The 20000-nt window shown below is 47.9% G+C and overlaps 1 protein-coding gene across 2 annotated transcripts in view; it reads left to right on the forward strand.

Annotated features, from left to right (window-relative positions):
• The window catches only part of ABCD3 (ATP binding cassette subfamily D member 3), a 134188-nt gene that overhangs the window by 107520 nt on the left and 6668 nt on the right, over nucleotides 1-20000 (forward strand). For both annotated transcript variants that reach the window (XM_075322358.1, XM_075322357.1), the window contains exons 10-21: nucleotides 3294-3363; nucleotides 3682-3751; nucleotides 5595-5692; nucleotides 5776-5867; nucleotides 8117-8208; nucleotides 8293-8365; nucleotides 9529-9592; nucleotides 11360-11437; nucleotides 12767-12832; nucleotides 12925-13014; nucleotides 13114-13233; nucleotides 14378-14482. In XM_075322358.1, coding sequence (XP_075178473.1) covers nucleotides 3294-3363; nucleotides 3682-3751; nucleotides 5595-5692; nucleotides 5776-5867; nucleotides 8117-8208; nucleotides 8293-8365; nucleotides 9529-9592; nucleotides 11360-11437; nucleotides 12767-12832; nucleotides 12925-13014; nucleotides 13114-13233; nucleotides 14378-14482 — 1018 coding nt within the window. The remainder of the gene's footprint in view (nucleotides 1-3293; nucleotides 3364-3681; nucleotides 3752-5594; nucleotides 5693-5775; nucleotides 5868-8116; nucleotides 8209-8292; nucleotides 8366-9528; nucleotides 9593-11359; nucleotides 11438-12766; nucleotides 12833-12924; nucleotides 13015-13113; nucleotides 13234-14377; nucleotides 14483-20000) is intronic.

Below are 20000 nucleotides of genomic sequence, written 5' to 3' on the forward strand. Positions count from 1 at the left end.
GACGGATCATTCCGCCCCGTTCTGGACCACAAACTGCTCAACAGACACGTGAGAACCAGACTGTTCCGGATGGAATCTCTCCGTTCTGTCATCGCCTCGATGTCCCAAGGAGACTTCCTAGCCTCAATCGACATCAGGGATGCTTATCTCCATGTGCCGATTGCACCAGAGCATCAACGCTTCCTGCGTTTCGCCATCGGGGACGAACACCTTCAGTTTGTGGCACTGCCTTTCGGCCTGGCGACAGCCCCACGGGTCTTCACCAAGGTCATGGCATCCGTGGTGGCGGTCCTACACTCTCAGGGCCACTCGGTGATCCCTTACTTAGACGATCTCCTAGTTAAGGCACCCTCCCGGGTGGCATGTCAACACAGCCTGACCATTGCTCTGGAGACTCTCCAGAGGTTCGGGTGGATCATCAATTTCCCAAAGTCAAAATTGACACCGACCCAATCACTGACTTACCTCGGGATGGAGTTTCATACTCTCTCAGCGATAGTGAAGCTTCCGCTGGACAAACAGCGTTCGCTGCAGACAGGGGTGCACTCTCTCCTTCGGACCCAGTCACACCCCTTGATGCGCCTCATGCACTTCCTAGGGAAGATGGTGGCAGCAATGGAGGCAGTTCCCTTTGCGCAGTTTCATCTGCGTCCACTTCAATGGGACATTCTCCGCAAATGGGACAGGAGGTCGACGTCCCTAGACAGGAACGTCTCTCTTTCACTGGCAGCCAAAACCTCTCTTCAGTGGTGGCTTCTTCCCACTTCCTTGTCAAAGGGAAAATCATTCCTGCCCCCATCATGGGCTGTGGTCACGACGGACGCGAGTCTGTCAGGGTGGGGAGCGGTCTTCCTCCACCACAGGGCTCAGGGAACCTGGACTCCGACAGAGTCCTCCCTTCAGATCAATGTTCTGGAGATAAGGGCAGTGTATCTAGCCCTAAAGGCGTTCCATCGGTGGCTGGAGGGCAGACAGATCCGCATACAGTCGGACAACGCCACGGCGGTCGCGTACATCAACCACCAGGGCGGCACACGCAGTCGTCAGGCCTTCCAAGAAGTTCGGCGGATTCTGCTGTGGGCGGAAGCCACAGCCTCCACCATCTCCGCAGTTCACATCCCGGGCGTAGAAAACTGGGAAGCAGACTTTCTCAGTCGCCAGGGCATGGACGCAGGGGAATGGTCTCTTCACCCGGACGTGTTTCAAGAGATCTGTTGCCGCTGGGGAACGCCGGACGTCGACCTCATGGCGTCTCGGCACAACAACAAAGTCCCGGCATTCATGGCACGGTCTCAAGATCACAGAGCTCTGGCGGCGGACGCATTAGTTCAGGATTGGTCGCAGTTTCGACTGCCTTATGTATTTCCTCCTCTGGCACTCCTGCCCAGAGTGTTGCGCAAGATCAGGTCCGACTGTCGCCGCGCCATCCTCGTCGCTCCAGACTGGCCGAGGAGGTCGTGGTACCCGGATCTGTGGCACCTCACGGTGGGTCAACCGTGGGCACTCCCAGACCGACCAGACTTGCTGTCTCAAGGGCCATTTTTCCATCTGAATTCTGCGGCCCTCAACCTGACTGTGTGGCCATTGAGTCCTGGCTCCTAGCGTCCTCAGGGTTATCTCAAGATGTCATTGCCACTATGAGACAAGCCAGGAAACCAACGTCCGCCAAGATCTATCACAGGGCTTGGAGGATCTTCTTATCCTGGTGCTCTGATCGGGGTTTTACCCCCTGGCCGTTTGCCTTACCCACTTTCCTTTCTTTCCTTCAATCCGGAATGGACAAGGGTTTGTCTCTCGGCTCTCTCAAGGGACAAGTATCGGCGCTTTCCGTGTTTTTTCAAAAGCGTCTAGCCAGGCTTCCGCAGGTCCGCACGTTCCTGCAGGGAGTTTGCCACATAGTCCCACCTTACAAGCGTCCGCTGGAACCCTGGGATCTTAACAGGGTGCTAACGGCTCTTCAGAAACCACCTTTCGAGCCGATGCGGGATGTCTCTCTATCACGCCTTTCGCAGAAGGTGGCCTTCCTAGTGGCAGTCACATCACTTCGGAGAGTGTCTGAGCTAGCAGCGCTGTCATGCAAAGCCCCCTTCCTGGTGTTTCACCAGGATAAGGTGGTTCTGCGTCCGGTCCCGGAATTTCTCCCTAAGGTGGTATCCCCTTTTCATCTCAATCAGGATATCTCCTTACCTTCCTTTTGCCCTCATCCAGTTCACCAATGTGAAAAGGATTTGCACTTGTTAGATCTCGTGAGAGCACTCCGGCTCTACATTTCTCGCACGGCGCCCCTGCGCCGTTCGGATGCGCTCTTTGTCCTTGTCGCTGGCCAGCGTAAGGGGTCGCAGGCTTCCAAGTCAACCTTGGCTCGGTGGATCAAGGAACCGATTCTTGAAGCCTACCGTTCTTCTGGACTTCCGATTCCTTCAGGGCTGAAGGCCCATTCTACCAGAGCTGTGGGTGCATCCTGGGCATTGCGGCACCAAGCTACGGCTCAGCAGGTGTGTCAGGCAGCTACCTGGTCGAGTCTGCACACTTTCACGAAACACTATCAGGTGCATGCCTATGCTTCGGCAGATGCCAGCCTAGGTAGGCGAGTCCTTCAGGCGGCGGTCGCCCACCTGTGAGAAGGGGCCGTTTTTCGGCTCTTTTTATCGAGGTATTCTTTTACCCACCCAGGGACTGCTTTTGGACGTCCCAATTGTCTGGGTCTCCCAATGGAGCGACAAAGAAGAAGGGAATTTTGTTTACTTACCGTAAATTCCTTTTCTTCTAGCTCCTATTGGGAGACCCAGCACCCGCCCCTGTTCCCTTCGGGCTGTTGTTCTTTTGTGTACACATGTTGTTCATGTTGAATTGTTCTTTTGGTTCATGGTTTTCAGTTCTCCGAACATCCTTCGGATTGAATTTACCCTAGACCAATTTATAAGTTTCCTCCTTCCTGCTTTTGCACCAAAACTGAGGAGCCCGTGATGCACGGGAGGGTGTATAGGCAGAGGGGAGGGGTTACACTTTTTAAAGTGTAATACTTTGTGTGGCCTCCGGAGGCAGAAGCTATACACCAATTGTCTGGGTCTCCCAATAGGAGCTAGAAGAAAAGGAATTTACGGTAAGTAAACAAAATTCCCTTCTTTCGTATTTACAAGGGAGACTACTTCACTTAAAAAGGGGTTGTCCAAGTACCGTAGTGAACAAACCCTTTAAATAGCCATCGATCAGCAAAGATGTAGCTGAACGGAGGACTTGGCTTGTACATACATTTCCCCGGTGAGACATTATATCTTATGTTTCTCTTTTAGTGAAGAAATTGCCTTCTACAATGGAAACAAAAGGGAAAAACTCACTATTCATTCTGCATTTAACAAATTGGTAAGAAAACCAGTTCTTGTATTACTTTGTCATTGATTTATAGAGAATTGGCAAATTTCACTGCTGATTTTATGAAAAGAAAAAAATTGCCCATTAATGACTTCAGAAGAAGTTTAGTAACGATATTAGTCATTTAAATCCATAAAGATCCAGCTCCCAACTTATAAGTATACGTGTTGATGGAAAGTGTTTGGATAAAATTAGCGCAGTGGTTAATGAGAACGTTCAGTCATTTGTTGGCGACCTGTGCGCGCTTACTGAGGGCTGCGGAGTGTGAAATGCTTTCTAATCGGATTACTTTTACTTTGTATTCCACAGGTGGAGCACTTACATAAATTTATTGTCTTCCGCTTTTCCATGGGCTTTGTAGACAACATTATTGCCAAATGTAAGTCCTAATCTGCTCTTGTTTATGTATTGTACTGAATGGGTGACTCCCAGAACGTTTTACTGAATGCTCGCATGTGGGTGGGGGAGAGTTATATAACCTTGTACTTGTGTAGCTGTTTTAAATGGGGTTTTCTATAATTTATTTAACCCCATCAGCTAGAAGTTGTTAAAAAAAAACAAACCTCAAATCGTCTGTGCTCGCCTTTCTCTGCTCCCAGTAATTGGGCCACTGCGGTGATCTCTTGACTACAGCTTGACCACTGCAGCCAGTCGGTGAGCTCAGCGGCTTACACAGTGATCGGCTGCAGTGGCCTCTTGGGCTGTAGGTGTGACAGCACATCTGCAGCCTGTAAACAATTTTTTTAGCGGCGACAGAGAGGCAAGTAAGGCTGGGTGCCCATGATCGGGGTTCACAGCGTTTTGGACTCGGGGTGTTGCAGCTGCATCCAAAACACTGATGTACAATACAAGCACAGTGGATGGGATTTAAAAAAATCCCATGCCCACTGTGTGTATGCGTCCTGCAGTGTAAACTGACCTGCGGTGCGGCTTTCCACACTGCAGTCATGTCAATGCTTTCCTGCGGAATCGCAATCGTCCTCCGCAGTAAAGACACAAGTGAAAGACCGCAACTGCCCAAGCCCAAATAGTGCGCAGGAGCAGCTGCGGTCAGCTGTGGAGGAGACTCGCAGCCCTGCAGGTCAAGACCCACCGCATCCAGGACGCAGCTGGAAAATACCCTAACACTGATTTTATTTACATCTGATGGGGTTAGACGTTTTATTGATGGGAAAGCCCTTTAAAGAGAAACGACTATTCAATTCAAGCACAGACGCATGGCGCATCCTTGTAGTGGCCGAACGGTTCAGCGCATTTTCCCACTTGTTTTCTATCTATCTCTGCCCTTTTCTGGCTTCTGCAAACTCAGAGCTGTCAATCAAGGTTGAGAGGTCATAAATAGATGGGGAAACAAGTTGGAGGGCTGTGCCAATGGTGCACCGGACGCCTGTGCTTGGTTTGAGCAGTCACTTTCTGCTAATACTCTCATTAAGGCCTAAGACACGCGGCATGAAATTCGGACCGAGTGGAATGCGATAAAACATCGCATTCCACTCGGACCAATATTAGCCTGTGTGTCAGCACCCATGAGCGATTATTTTCTCGGGCCCAATCGGACCAAGAAAACAATCGCAGCATGCTGCGGGTACAATGCGATCCTTGTTTCTCTCGCACCCATTCAAGTCTATGGGGCGAAAGAAAGATCGCACTGTACTCGCAGTACACCGGTGTACTGTGAGTGCAGTGCGAGAATAGCAATAGCTGGCAACGGAGGAGAGATGGAGATAAATCCCTCCCTCCCCTTCTCAGCACCGGCCCGTCCCCCGCAGCTGAGGTCCGATCGCATGATCGGACCTCAGTTGCAGTGACACTCGCATGACACTGCTCTGCTGTGCTGCCAGCGTGAGCCGAGGGCCATGCAAGGATCGCATTAGTCCCCGTGTGGCCCCGGCCTTAATAGTCAATGCATTTAATAGCCACACTCCTTGTGTACACATTATAGCCAGGTTCTGCAAACTCTGGCCCTCAAGATGTTTTCAGGCCTGATCTTGCAGCATGCCCTGACATCCATCTGACTCTGGCCGGCAGGGAATGCTGGGAGTAGTAGTTTGACAGCAGCTGGAGTGCCGAAGATTTCCGTCCACCACATCAGAGTCGCGCCTTTTTTATTATTTTGTTTTAGCGTTAAAATAAATGCAAAAAGAAGCTCTGTCCCATGTACTGACATCAATCTATACACTAACAATTATTGTACATATTTACTTGAAAAATTGTCATTGCAGATCTTGCAACAGTTGTCGGTTATCTGGTTGTCAGCCGTCCTTTCCTTGCAATAAATCACCCACGACATTTGACCAGCAGCCACGCGGAGCTCCTGGAGGTGAGATGAATGTCCGTAGTGTATAGAGACGTTTACATCTGTGTGATTGCTCCTCTGACCGATCATTCGTCTTTCTCTGGAAGGATTACTACCAGAGCGGAAGGATGTTACTAAGGATGTCTCAAGCTCTTGGAAGGATTGTCCTAGCAGGACGTGAAATGACCAGGCTGGCAGGGTAAGTCCTCACCCATAACATGTACAGCTATAGTAAGACAGCTGCAAATCACAGAACTACTTGAAAAGTATTTTTCTTAATATGTCCATTTTTCTTTTTGTTTGGTCCCAAATGTCCCATATGCATCATGTAAAATAGTGCAGGAAACAATAGGTTTCTATGATGGCCAGCACTGAGATCTGACAACATTGCAGACTGGCCAACAAGGCTTACACAGGGGGTGTTAGTCGTCATTTTTGCTCTCCAACGTCACTAAATTAGGCATTCTTATCAATTATTTAATTTGGTTTGACAGCCCCCTTTATATCCGACACATTCCTCATGAGTAAATGTCAAGTGTGGCACTGAACTGAAAAGTGTACCACACTTTATATTGTTGTTGTTCTGCTGATCTTTAAAAGGAATGTGCCATAAAAAGTGAACCAAAAAAATGTAAATTATTATAAAGGGAATCTATCAGTAGGTTTATGCGACCTTATCCGAGAGCAGCATGATGTAGGCAAAGAGACGCTGATTCCAACGATGTATCACTTAGTTTATTGGGTGCTGCACTTTTGAATCAATCAGTGTTTTTAGATTTTGCATGTAGCAGAGCTCAGAAAGCTTTCCCAGCCCACAAAATAACATGTTCTTACTGCTGTTGCACCTTGCCATACCTTCTTCCACCACTGCTGCCCAGACCTCCTGTTCCCACTACTGCCCAGACCTCCTGTTCCCACTACTGCCCAGACCTCCTGTTCCCACAACTGCCCAGACCTCCTGTTCCCACAACTGCCCAGACCTCCTGTTCCCACTACTGCCCAGACCTCCTGTTCCCACTACTGCCCAGACCTCCTGTTCCCACTACTGCCCAGATCTCCTGTCGCTGCTCACACCTGTAAGTAATGGTGACTGAGGAATATTGCAGCTCTCAGCGCACAGTCCTGCGCTATAATAAAATGTCACTTGGCTTCTCCAATATCTGTCAACTGCCCATCATGGGAGTGTGCACAATCCATAGCTGATGCAGCCTGACTACAGTCTTCTGTGGCTTGGTGTCTGCCATATTTGCGGTGTGTGTCATGTTCTGACATTTACACACCAGTAAATTAAAATGACAGCCCTCTAAGTAAGTGACATGAATTTTTTAATACAGCAGATGTTATATTGTTTTAAAAAGAAGTTTATTAACAATACAAAAAGCAGTTGATATATGAACTTTAATGTTTGTCTTCATAAAATGAACCAATATTTAAATTGAGATTTCATCAGTATTAGAGGGGTCTCCCAAGGCTTGTGATCTTTTTCTGCCACGTGAGCCTTGCAACCAATTAGGGGCCACTATTGAGTGTGCTGTACTCTTGCTTCAGTTGGATGAACCTTGGTTGTCCAAAGGATGTGAGTACAGGAGCCCAAAAGGACTGCTAATTGGATACAAGGCTCATATGGCAGAACATTGTCACACAAGCCTCAGGAGACCCGGCGCCAACAACGCTAGAACGACACGGGTACAAAAGGTGAGTATAAGGGGTTTTCTTTTTACATTGGGTAATGTCTATAAGAAAAGATTTTCCAAGTAGTGGACAACCCCTTTAACAAAAATAAAAAATTAGGGCAATCATGCAATTTTCACAATGGCCACTGGGGCTTTATCATCTTCTCTATCTTCTCAGGAAACAGCGCATGTACATTCACTGCAATTAATACGAACGGTTTCTTCTATATTGAAGCAACTAATGAGAGTTCAAAGGTCATTATGAAGGGAGAAGGGTCAACTGTGACATACATGTGTTGCTCCGGTGTTATCAGCCTTGAATAGAGGTGTCACCTGTCATTGCAATCCTGCCTCTAATGAGGAGGAGCTTGCTGAAAACTGTTCCTGAAAGGACAGGTAGCAGAAGTCTAAAAAAAAAAAGAAACAAACCCTGGTGGGCAGTGTGAAAATAGCTGCCTCGTTAATTAGATCTGCCTGTTTGCCACTTCACTAGCGACCATGTAGCGACGTACCATCGATCCTGACCAGGTCGTATTGTTGTCTGCATCGCTGGAACGTTGCTACATGTAACAGGACCCTTAGGCTGGTAGTTGATGTGCAATACGTTTGCTGTGGAAATAATAGAGTTGATTTCTATAAATCTTCTGTAGCACATTGCAGGGTACACAAACCTATACCAGTTCTGGATAGGAATGCTGCAGGTATCTCTGGATTGCATGAAGGAACGACCTTGCTACATTAATGAGTTGTAATCCTATTAAACGTCTCTTTATAGATTCACTGCCCGGATTACAGAACTCATGCACGTGCTGAAAGACCTGAACCAAGGGAAATATGAGCGAACCATGGTTTCTCAACAGGAAAAAGGTGACTATAAGACTGTGGTAATCGGGGCACTACCTCACATGTATACACACGTGTATTAACACCAAATTCCCCCTGACGTTACAGAGACAGAAAGTCTCCCCGGCATTCCCTTAATACCTGGAAGTGGAAAAGTTATAAACGCTGACAACATCATAAAGTAAGTTTCTGATTTCTCCTCCTATGAATCCGGCTGCAAAGCTGCGATTTTTATGAGCCATGTGGCACATCGATAGACCTCATTGTAAATCATGGCTGGGAAAAGCCGAAATTTCATAATCAGCACGGGAAATGGCAGAGTGTTATTTTACTGGAAAATTGGATAGGTTTTTTTTTACTTTGGTGGGCTTGGAAAGCTGAGCCGTCACCTCCATTGCAGAATACGTTTTGTTACAAGGATTCCATCACTGCTATAAAGTATACAAACAAAGGAATACGGAGTGTTCGGCATTTTAATCATTTCCAGCCTTCTCTTGGCTGTATGCGGCTGGGAAGTGCTAGCAGCAGAATGACATATTCCTATGTGCAATAGTGGGTTAGCTGGGTTTTCCAAAGAAAACCAGTGGGAACCTATCCACAGGATATGTGATAACGTATTGATCAGTGGGGATCTGACCGCTGGGCAGAATGGGGCACTTTGATCCCTGTTACAAAGGAGCCGCAGTGCACATGTGCGACCGCCGCTCCAGTCATTCCCAATGGGACTGCTTGGCTTTTTTTGACAGCCCCCAAATACAGAATAAAAGAAGCGGTGGTCGGGTGTCTTACATATGGCTCCGTTTTGTAATGGGAATATAAAAACCCGATCTTCCAATGGTTGAACCTGCGTTGATCAGCAAGTGATCACCTGTCCTGGAGATAGGCAATAACTTGGTTTAAAGGGAACCTGTCAGGTGCCTTATGCACCCAGAACAACGAGCAGTTCTGCGTGTATATTGCTAATCCCTGCCTAACCGTCCCTGTATACACTAGCATAGATAAAGAAAGGGGAACCAACGCCCAGTGGACTAGTCCCCCTCGCTCATTAGCATACGGTAAAAATCTTTAGAAATACTTTTTCTAACGCTCTTTATCTATGCTCCTAGATACAGGGACAGTTATGCAGGGATTAGCAATATGTATCCAGAACTGCTCGTGATTCTGGGTGCATATTACACCCGACAGGTTCCCTTTAACCCTATATCAACTTGAAAATGAGAGAACTCTTTTGAAAAATGGTTAAGGGAATATTAATCTCGTTAAAGGTGCGGGGTAAATTGTCCTGTAGTAGTAGTCTTCTGTTTTAGCACTTTTTTTTGCTTATTGTTAGCATTTTTTTTTTAGGTTTGATCATGTCCCCCTTGCAACACCGAATGGAGATATCCTTATCAGAGACCTTACTTTTGAGGTAATGTTGTTTTTCTTCCTGCTGCACTATTTGCACAGTATATCCATCTTATTAAAAATATCTTATGCTTTATACCTAAATGATTTTAGGCAGAAAAAAAATAACATTTCTGACAATAAAAGAATGAAATCCTAATACTTTCATTCTATATTTGAAGGTAAATCTCTTATGTTCCTGAGGCATTGATGTTGGCCATACTCATTTAAAGGGAATCTGTCACCAGGTTTTTGCTCTCCCAACAGAGAGCAGCATAATGTAGAGACAGAGACCCTGATTCCAGTGATGTCACTTACTGAGCAATTTTCTGTCATTTTGATAAACTCAATGTTTTCTCTGCTGCAGATCTAGCAGTTATACAGAGCTCATGAATATGCTGGACTACCTGGCAGCAAGTAGTGCTCTAATGATAATCTACTGCTGATTAAACAGTGATTTTATGAAAAGTACACTAAGCCTGGCACCCAAAACACAGACCTTTCAAGATCGTGCTTCTTAAATGCTACTGTCATAGATTGACAGTGGCATTTAAGGGATTAATTTATAGAAACCAGAAATTGCTCTGGTTGCTGCTGGCTTTATCACACAGCTGGCACCCATTGTGTGTGGAGGGGACTCTGCTCCTGAGCATGCACCATGTATAGTGTTGAACGAGTAGTTAACTATTCGTACACGTTATGCTTTTAGCGAGTAATGTCCACTACTCGCATATTCGTTACGAGTAACGGGTGCAATGTAAGTCAATGGGAAATACTCGCTAAGTAGCAAGCAACCAGAAAGCCATGCTATTCATGCAAGTAGCGAATATCACGGCTTTCGAGTTACTCACTACTTGGCGAGTATTTCAAATTGACTTACATTGCACCCGCTACTCGTAACAAATATGCAAGTAGCGGACAGTACTCCCTAACAGCATCGCGAATACAAATAGCTGACTACTCGCTCAACACTTACCATATACCCGCACCAAACACTGGATGTAGTGGTACGTCCAGAGATTGAGATCCTTCACACATTAAAGTTGGCCACCCATCTAATGTCTACGCTGGCCTCTTGACTTGACAGAATTTGTCGAGGAAGGTAAGGATTAGGCCTGATGCATTAAAACGACCTCTTCCTTTGAGATGAGCTTCAACCAAAGGTGTCTTAGGCTATGTGCGCACGTGTGCGCAATTCATGCAGTTACGCTGCGCTTTGTAGCGCAGCGTAACTGGATGCGTCCTGCGTCCCCTGCACAATCTATGGAGATTGTGCAGGGGCCGTGCGCACGTGGCATATTAGAACGCAGCGATTCGGCTGCTGCCCGAATCGCTGCCTTCTAAGAAGTGACATGTCACTTCTTCCGTGCGCTTTGCCGGCAGCCCCTCCTCTGTCTATGGCAGGAGCTGCAGGCAGAGCGCACGTTCTCGCCGGCACCATGCGCTTCAGAACACAGCTTTTCAGCTGCGCTCTGAAGCGCACCTTTTCGGTGCAGTGCAGAGCGCACACGTGCGCACATAGCCTTACTCCAGTTTTCCTGTTAAAAATACCTACGTGCTCCGCTGAGCCCAGCGTGTGTCTATGGAGGAGATTAGAGAGAGCATTTATATAAGGTGTACAGGCAGCATTTTGATTTCTTCCTTCTATTTAGGTGTTGCACCCTGACTCTTTTCTAATTATTACCATGTTATTTGATTGACTTAGTTTTTGCCTTGTCAGTTTGTGACCTCATAACCTAATAATTTTTATTTAGTTACATGGAAAAGGTTGACTTTCACTCCTTCTGTACAGGTGAAATCTGGCACCAACGTTCTTGTCTGTGGGCCAAATGGATGCGGGAAGAGTTCCCTGTTCCGTGTATTAGGAGAGGTAAGTGTCCACCTAATTGAGGTATTCGTTTATGGTACTGGATGACATACAAGCTCACACCAATACGTTTCTCACAAATTCTTAGTTTAAATAACGCTATTATTGATAGACTTGAAGGAAACCCACCACCTAAGTCATGCCACTCAAACAATGGACAGCGTGAATCAGAGCCTAGCTGCACAATTGGCCAGGTATATTACGCTCCAAAATGCGTCCGTCAGAGGAACCTTTCACACTAATAGGCCGCAGGGTTCACGTGGCATAATAATGATACATGAGGCCGAGGGCTGACAAAGCTAGAGGGGCGCTGGTGCGGGAAGCAAGTACGCACTACTCAGAAAAAGGTAGGGATATTTGGCTTTCAGGTGAAATTTATGAAAAACATTAAAAGTTCACGCTACAGTGATATTTTATCATGAAGGTAGGGCATTTTAGTAGAAGCATGCACTGGTTATTTCCTCATCTCAAACAATTTATTGAAAGAAAAGTCAATGAGTGGTGGGTATATCCCCCCCCCCCCCCCAAAATGTCAATGCCTCCAAAATCTTGTCTTGTGGCCTTGAGCCTTAATTACAGTTTCATAATGATGTCTCCTGCTGTTCACAAGTGTCATTATTGTCTGCTGAGACATGGCATACCTCTCTTCTTATAGGGAATTCCTCAGGTCTTTGAGGTTTTTGGGTACAGAGTTATGAGTATCTATACAGTGACTCAGCTGATCACACAGGTTTTCTATAGGGTACAGGTCACTCCATTTGAGGTACCCCGATCCCCAGTCTCATGCAAAGAGCCCGCATCAAAGGCAGTGACACACCCTTGAACATACCAGTACATCTAAGGTCGTGAAGAGGGTTAAAGTTGCCTGGAGTTGTGTGGCGTTCATCATCGGGTTCTCAAGGGCAGTGTTCACAGTGAAGTGTTCAGCAGTGTGGGATGTGGCCAAAGGACGTCAACTTTTCTGCCTTTCTGTGACTCTTACAGTCTCTCTGTGTCTGTGTTACAACCTGCTGATGACACTCTGTGACACTGTAATCTTAGTGGCCACTTCCATATGAGAACATCCTGCTTGAAGCCTCGCAGTGGCGCGGTGCCGCTGATCAATTGTTTGGTGCCATCTTGGTCTCATGATATCAAAATTTGAACAGTATGAAGAGAACTGTTTAGATACCAATTCGAATGGAAACCTGAAATATATTGGGCAATTCATGGATGCCTGTTGGGAATTTTGCCATTAAGCTCCTTGTTAGAGGACAGCAGATTGTGCAAAAAGTACATTATTGTTAGATTTCTTTTCAGTATTCTCAAATTTTGTTACTTTCCTTCTTATAGTTATGGCCGCTTTTTGGTGGATCTCTTACCAAACCTGAACGGGGAAAACTATTTTATGTCCCTCAGGTAAAGTTTGACTCTCACACGTGATTTAATTCTTTGAGTGATTACTGAACGAGGCGAATGCTGATTTTTATTTCAATAATTTCATAACATAGAGGCCATATATGACTCTTGGGTCACTACGGGACCAAGTCATCTATCCAGACACCCAAGATGATCAGAAACGCAGAGGTATATCCGATGTGGTAAGAAAAACTAAATATTGGTAATTTATGCTTTTTCGCCCTCTTTAAACTTTTTTTTTTAACTATTAACTTTATTTTTATGTTTACAACTGAACATAGGTCCTGAAAGAATACCTCGATAATGTCCAGTTAGGGCAGATCCTTGACCGTGAGGGTGGCTGGGATAGTGTCCAGGACTGGATGGATGTTCTCAGTGGAGGAGAGAAGCAGAGGATGGCGGTACGTAATACATAAGTGTCCTTGCGTTGTATTTCATTTTGCACGGCCACTTAAAGGTGATCATAGATAACATTCAGGCTTGGGAGAAGATCATCTGTGGCATTTCACTGGCGCCTCTGACCTGTAGTGGAAAATATAGAATTGGACAGACACAATCATTAGAGCACTGGAGAGGTGGCCTTATTCATTATGTATTTGTTGTTTGCAATCAAGTGTTTTCTGACCACCTATCTAGTAAATAACGGCTCGTCTTATTAATCAGTGCAGCCAAAGAGGTCTACAAAATCACTTTGACCATGCAAAGATAATTTGTTTAGTGAACATGATGGTTTACCCTGGCCCCAAAGCCACCACCATGTATTTATTGCTACCATTATACCCTTCCTAACAAAACCATATTATCATCTAACTTATTTCTTCATATCCCAAAAATCAATTTTATAACTTAATTTGCTAGTCATGGGGGCGCTACATTCCCCAGACTTATCATCCCACTATACAGGTTCTCCTGCCCATATGGGTGTGATTACCATGATTTGTAGGAGAGATGGCACTGCTGGCTATTTGCAAATCTCTGCCCCCTGATAATGGGCAATAAGTTGGATGTTTGCTCTCCGATTTTTTTTCGGCACACTGTGAATGTCCAGGGAGGCAGCAGTATTCAAAACAAGAAAGCCTGCGGAGACACCATCACATGTTTCTCAACGCTGGCAGGAAACTAGCCAGATCTGTCACCGGGAAGGAACAACCACGGGAGGCCAGTCTCCAGTCAAGGAGACCACCTATGCCAAACATGGTATCCATCCACAGACAGCTGTTTTGGGGTATTTGCCCCTCATCAGTGTGGAGTAGGAAACTGGCTAGTGGGAGCAATGCCTAGTAGAAGACTACATAAGCAAGGATGGTTGACCTTAGGGAGATCAACATCCAGCACCGCGGAGCACCATCATGTGTTTCTCAACGCAGGGAGGCAGCAGTGACTTAGGACTTAGCCCACCAATATCACCAGATCTGCACATTTCGCATCTGGCGGTGTTCTAAGTTACAGCTGCCTCCCTGGGAATACGCAGCACACTGAGAGAAGATGGGTGCTGTCAAGCAACTTAATGAGCCTTTTACTGTATTAATCAGATTGTCCTTTCAGATGGCGCGGTTATTTTACCACAAGCCTCAGTTCGCCATATTGGATGAGTGCACGAGCGCGGTCAGTGTGGACGTCGAAGGTTATATTTACAGCCACTGTAGGAAGGTGAGTGACAGAGGGATAGCCTGGTGGGAAACATTTCTCCCTCAACCAAAAATACACATTAGGTTGCTGGAGTCTGGCTAGAGCGGAGGATGAACATGGGCTCTTCATTGTCTATGTCATTGCTTTGGGCGATGCTTATGCTACATTTTGCTTATACCTCTGCTGTGAACTTGGAGCATGAGCCGCTGTTCTTGTCATGATAGAGGATCCCAGAGACCTGTCTCCCATCTATCTAACCAATTTTTGTAAGGATAAATAATCCTTTAATGAATACCTATTAAAAGTGCATCCGTTATAAGGTTGTGCAGCTCTTTGTAATGTCATGGTATTGGGACTTCTCCGCTCACCTATGAAGTGCATTGTCCACCGCTCTCCGCACTCCTTGCAGTGACTGACCAGCTGCTGCGTGCAATCACCGCTCCATTCACCACCCTAAGGTGCCAGGGGTCCAGGGCTCCCATCATAAATACAGAACATTCATAAACTATATCTCATACATTCTATGATTCATTCTGTTAGCCAAACAAACCCATTTTTTTCATTTTATAAGGTGCACTCCAGATTTAGTAAAAAATAAAAAATATGGGGTTTGTTTTTTAAGCCGATGAAGTCTTACCGGGGAGAAGGGGTGGCAGCAGTTGTGGAGCGGAGGGGGGGTGTCACAGGAGGCAGGGGTAGTGCTGCAGTACGGCAATGCTGCGGGCGGTGTAGTGGGGCGCTGATCTGCGGGTGGTGAAGCATGGGCGCATGCGCTGATTAAGTTATCAGCTCAATGACAAGCCAAGATCTCATCTGCACATGTGCCACCTCCGGGCGCCATTTTCCTTAAGTTCGCTGCTAGGAGATCAATGGGCCGGATGCAGCACGTGCGCAGATGAGAGCTTGAGCTGAGCGCTCCATCTGCTCACGCTCCAACTCTGGGCGCCATTATTTGAAGCCCTCACAGCCAACATCCTCAGAATGGCCCGTGGCTCGCTGCTCATCACACAAAGCAGAGCCCATAGCCTCGGCACAGAGCAGCACCCGCAGCACAGCGCACAGAATTGCCCCTGCCTCCTGTGACCCCTTTTTACCACCCCCCCCCCAGTAAGCTACATTTGGATTTTAAGACGCACCCCTCATTTTCCTCCCAAATGTTTCTGTGGGAAAATGCATCTTATAATCTGAAAAATATATGGTATTTTTGTGACCGTTTGTCTAAAAGGAGAACAGCCTAGTCCTTTGATGAGCCCCTCCAAATTTAGTTTGAGCTCATTACCCATATTATAGCGCAGGACTGACATCATAGATCAGCAACGTAAAAAATGAAATATGTAAATTTGGTTTCAGAAAACCCATTTTGATCTCTTCTACATCTGAAAGGAATTTTTTTTTATCCTGCCCTCCTCCAGCCTGTATATTGTATGCACATGTAATGTTCTTCTCGGAACAAGTAAAGAGGGAGCTGCTTTTTAGCTGTTATCCTAACACGAAATAAAGAGGAATCGTCCTGTTTATCCCTTATCCTAAGACCAAATGAAGAGGAGCTCCCATTTTACCCCTTATTTTCACACCATTATTGGCAATTTTAGGGTGTTTAGCTTTATTTGGGAGACATTCTGCACATAGATCTCCAACACGTTAATGTTTTTTTCTTTATCGTTCTTATGGGAGACCCAGACCATGGGTGTTTAGCTTCTGCCTCCGGAGGACACAAAGTACTACACTTAAAAGTGTAGCTCCTCCCTCTGAGCTTATACACCCCCTGGAGAACCAGATCTAGCCAGTTTATCGCTTTGTGTTCAGGAGGCATACATCCACACATGCATTCTCATCTGATTTGTTTGATTTTTGGAAAGAGTTTGAAGAAAAGCGGGTCCAAGTCTGGACTCCCGGCATGTCCCTTCTCACTCCACTGTGTCGGCGGTGTTGTTAAGGTTGATTTCCAAGGCTGGAGCCTTACATGCCGCGCTCCTTCACCATCCCTCCTGGGCTCTGGCTTGAAGTGGGAGCCAGCACGGTCTCCATGCCTGGCAGGAGTCCGGTCTCCATCCACAGCCCCTTGATGATCCTGTTGGACCGGAGCACTCATCCCCAGGGACCTGGCCCTGCGTCTCAGCAGCTAAGTACCTGAGACGTTTATGTGTTGGGGGTCCCGGTTCTTTATTGTATGGGGAGAGTATGCTGTATATGATTATTTTGCCTTTTCCGGCGGGTTCTCTAGCTTTTGCCTGAGAACTGCGCCGATGGTGCCTGCTTGTCGGCCTCGCCGCTTAAATTTAGGCCCCGGCTTCGCCGGAGGCCTAGTTTCGTTTTCCTGCCCTCGCATGTCACTCATGCAGAGGGACCGGCTCGGCTCCTCTCGGCAGCCGTTCTACACAGGGGAGGGACACTCCCCACTGCTGGGGTGTCCCTCCTCCCCTGCAGGTCTCTATAGCCCTCCAGTTCCCGCTCTCCTATAGGAACGCCCCCTAGTCCCGACCCCTCTCCTCGCTCCGGCGGCCATTTCTCACGCAGAGTTTACTCTGCTCTGGGACATTCTGCACTCTGCATCTCTGCTGAGGTGCTGTGCACTGGGGGACCGGGCTTCGGGATCTGGAGGGCACACAACAACCGCACCCAGCGGTCTGGTAAGCCACAGCCGGTCTCCGGTTGTGGACCTCTGTATATTCTCCGTGGGGTTCATTCTCTGCAAAGCCCCCACTCCAGCAGCATGTCTCACACAAGGAACAAGGCTCCAAAGCTTTATTCTGTATGCACTGCATGTAAGCTCCTGCGGCCTGAGCCGAGCACTTATCCACACTGTGATGGTTGCTCTAACTTGGCGGTGCCACAGCCTGGAGTCTCACCCCCAGTGGTCTCTCAGGCTGCTGCTGCACCTGTGGCTGAACCCCCGGCCTGGGTAGAGTCCTTTTCTAGGTCCATATCCCAGTCATTTGCTGAGTCCATGGGACTTTTGTCCAGGACTTTGATGAATATGCATCAGCCCTCCTCACAGGGTGCCTCTAATACTCTTGACAGAGGATTCCTACCCTCTGACCTCCGTCCATCGGAGCTCACGGAGGATTCATCATCTGGTCCCAGACCCCCCATCCTTCTGAGAGAAGACACAGGGTTTCCTCCCCCTCCTCATCCCGCGGCTCTGTTTCAAGAGCTGACTCGCAAGATGAGGAGGATGCCCTCACGGGTGGCTCGGAGGCTATGTATCCCATCGATTTTTCTGAGGGTGACTCAGATCTTAGTGACTTGATTGCTTCTATTAATTCGGTGCTGGATCTCAATCCGCCAGTCTCAGAGGAGCAACCCTCTTTGGCAGAAAAACATCAGTTTACCTCGCCTAAGAGAGTGAAGAGTGTGTTCTTTAACCACTCCAGTTTTCAGACCGCTGTGACCAAACCCAGGGCCTGCCCTGACAAACGCTTTCCAAAGCGTGGTTCTGACGACCAGTTTCCATTTCCACCTGAGGTGGTCAAGGAGTGGTCTCACTCCCCAAAGGTAGACTCTCCGGTGTCTAGGCTCTCAGCCCGGACCGTTGTGTCGGTGGCTGACGGCACCTCTCTTAAGGATTCCACTGACCGTCAGATTGACCTTTTGGCCAAATATGTGTATGAAGCTGCGGGGGCCACGTTTTCCCCGACTTTTGCAGCAGTGTGGGCTCTCAAAGCCATCTCTGCTTCTCTAGAGGAGATGCATTCCCTCACCAAGGAATCTATGCTTGAGATGGTTACCTTAACCTCTCAGGCTTCAGCTTTTTCATCTTATGCCATGTCTGCAATGCTAGAGGCTGCTCACCGCACTGCGGTGGCTTCAGCTAATTCTCTTGTTATCCGCAGGATTTTGTGGCTTCGAGAGTGGAAGGCAGATTCTTCTTCCAAGAAGTTTCTTGCTGGGCTCCCTTTTGCTGGTTCACGGCTGTTTAGTGAACAGCTGGATGAAATCATTAAGGAAGCTACTGGCGGGAAGAGTACTTCCATGCCACAAACCAAGACCAGGAAACCCGCCCAGGGTAGGAATCAATCGAGGTTTCATTCCTTTCGTTCCTCCAACTGGTCATCCTCTAAGCCTTCCGCCTCGTCCGCTAACTCAGCTAAGGATCAGAAATCCAACTGGCGCACAAAAGCGCGTCCGCAGAAGTCCGCAGGAGGTTCTGCCACTAAGGCAGCCTCCTCATGACTCTCGGCCCGCTCCAGCCACGTCCTTAGTCGGTGGCAGGCTCTCCCACTTTGGCGACGCTTGGTTAAAGCAAGTCTCCGATCAGTGGGTGAGAGACATCATATTTCACGGCTACAGGATAGAATTCTCTTCCAGCCCGCCAAACAGATTTTTTTCTCTCAACTCCCCCCTGCTCCAAGGCCGCCGCCTTCTCACAGGCCGTGGCATCCTTGCAGGCAAACTGAGTGATTGTACCAGTTCCTGCTCGAGAACGGATCAGAGGTTTTTACTCAAACCTCTTCCTAGTTCCAAGAAAGGACGGTACCTTCCGGCCCATCTTGGATCTCAAGCTTCTCAACAAGCATGTCCGGGTGCGGCATTTTCGCATGGAGTCTCTGCGATCAGTCATTGCCTCTATGACCCAAGGGGATTTCCTGGCGTCCATCGGCATCAGAGATGCCTATCTACATGTGCCAATCGCAGTGTCACACCAGCGTTGGTTACGTTTTGCGATAGAGGATCATTTCCAATTCGTGGCTCTCCCCTTCGGGTTAGCCACGGCCCCTCGGGTATTCACCAAGGTCATGGCGGCAGTGATTGCGGTCCTGCACCTCCAGGGGTTGGCAGTGCTTCCTTATCTGGACGACCTTCTGGTCAAGGGTCCATCCAGCGCAGACTGTCAGCGGAGTGTTTCGCTCACTGTCGCCACTCTAGCCCAATTCGGGTGGCTTGTCAATCTTCCCAAATCCACCCTGACTCCGACCCAGAGTCTCACGTACCTAGGGATGCAGTTCGAGACTTTGCCGGCACTTGTGAAGTTGCCCTTAGTCAAACAGCAGTCTCTCCGGCTAGCGGTGCGCTCTCTCCTGAGGCCCCGCCGTTATTCCCTCAGGCGCCTGATGCAGGTGCTGGGTCAAATGGTGGTGTCCATGGAGGCGGTTCCCTTTGCCCAGTTCCATCTGTGCCCTCTGCAGCTGGACATTCTCCGCTGTTGGGACAAGCGGCCTTCCTCCTTACACAGGTTAGTGGCTCTGTCGCCACGGACCAGGAGCTCTCTTCAGTGGTGGCTTCGGCCCCTCTCCCTGTCCCAAGAGCGTTCCTTTCTGACTCCGTCCTGGGTGATTCTCACCACGGATGCCAGCCTATCCGGCTGGGGAGCGGTATATCTCCACCACAGAGCACAGGGCACTTGGACTCCGTCCGAGTCAGCCCTTTCAATCAATGTGCTGGAAACCAGAGCTGTGCTTCTAGCTCTCCTAGCCTTTCACCACCTGTTGGCGGGCAGGCACATTCGAGTCCAGTCAGACAACGCGACAGCGGTTGCCTACATCAATCACCAGGGCGGGACACGCAGCCGCCTGGCAATGTTGGAGGTCCAACGCATTCT

The sequence above is a fragment of the Anomaloglossus baeobatrachus genome, chromosome 8 (assembly GCF_048569485.1).
Source record: "Anomaloglossus baeobatrachus isolate aAnoBae1 chromosome 8, aAnoBae1.hap1, whole genome shotgun sequence".
Taxonomy (NCBI): domain Eukaryota; kingdom Metazoa; phylum Chordata; class Amphibia; order Anura; family Aromobatidae; genus Anomaloglossus; species Anomaloglossus baeobatrachus.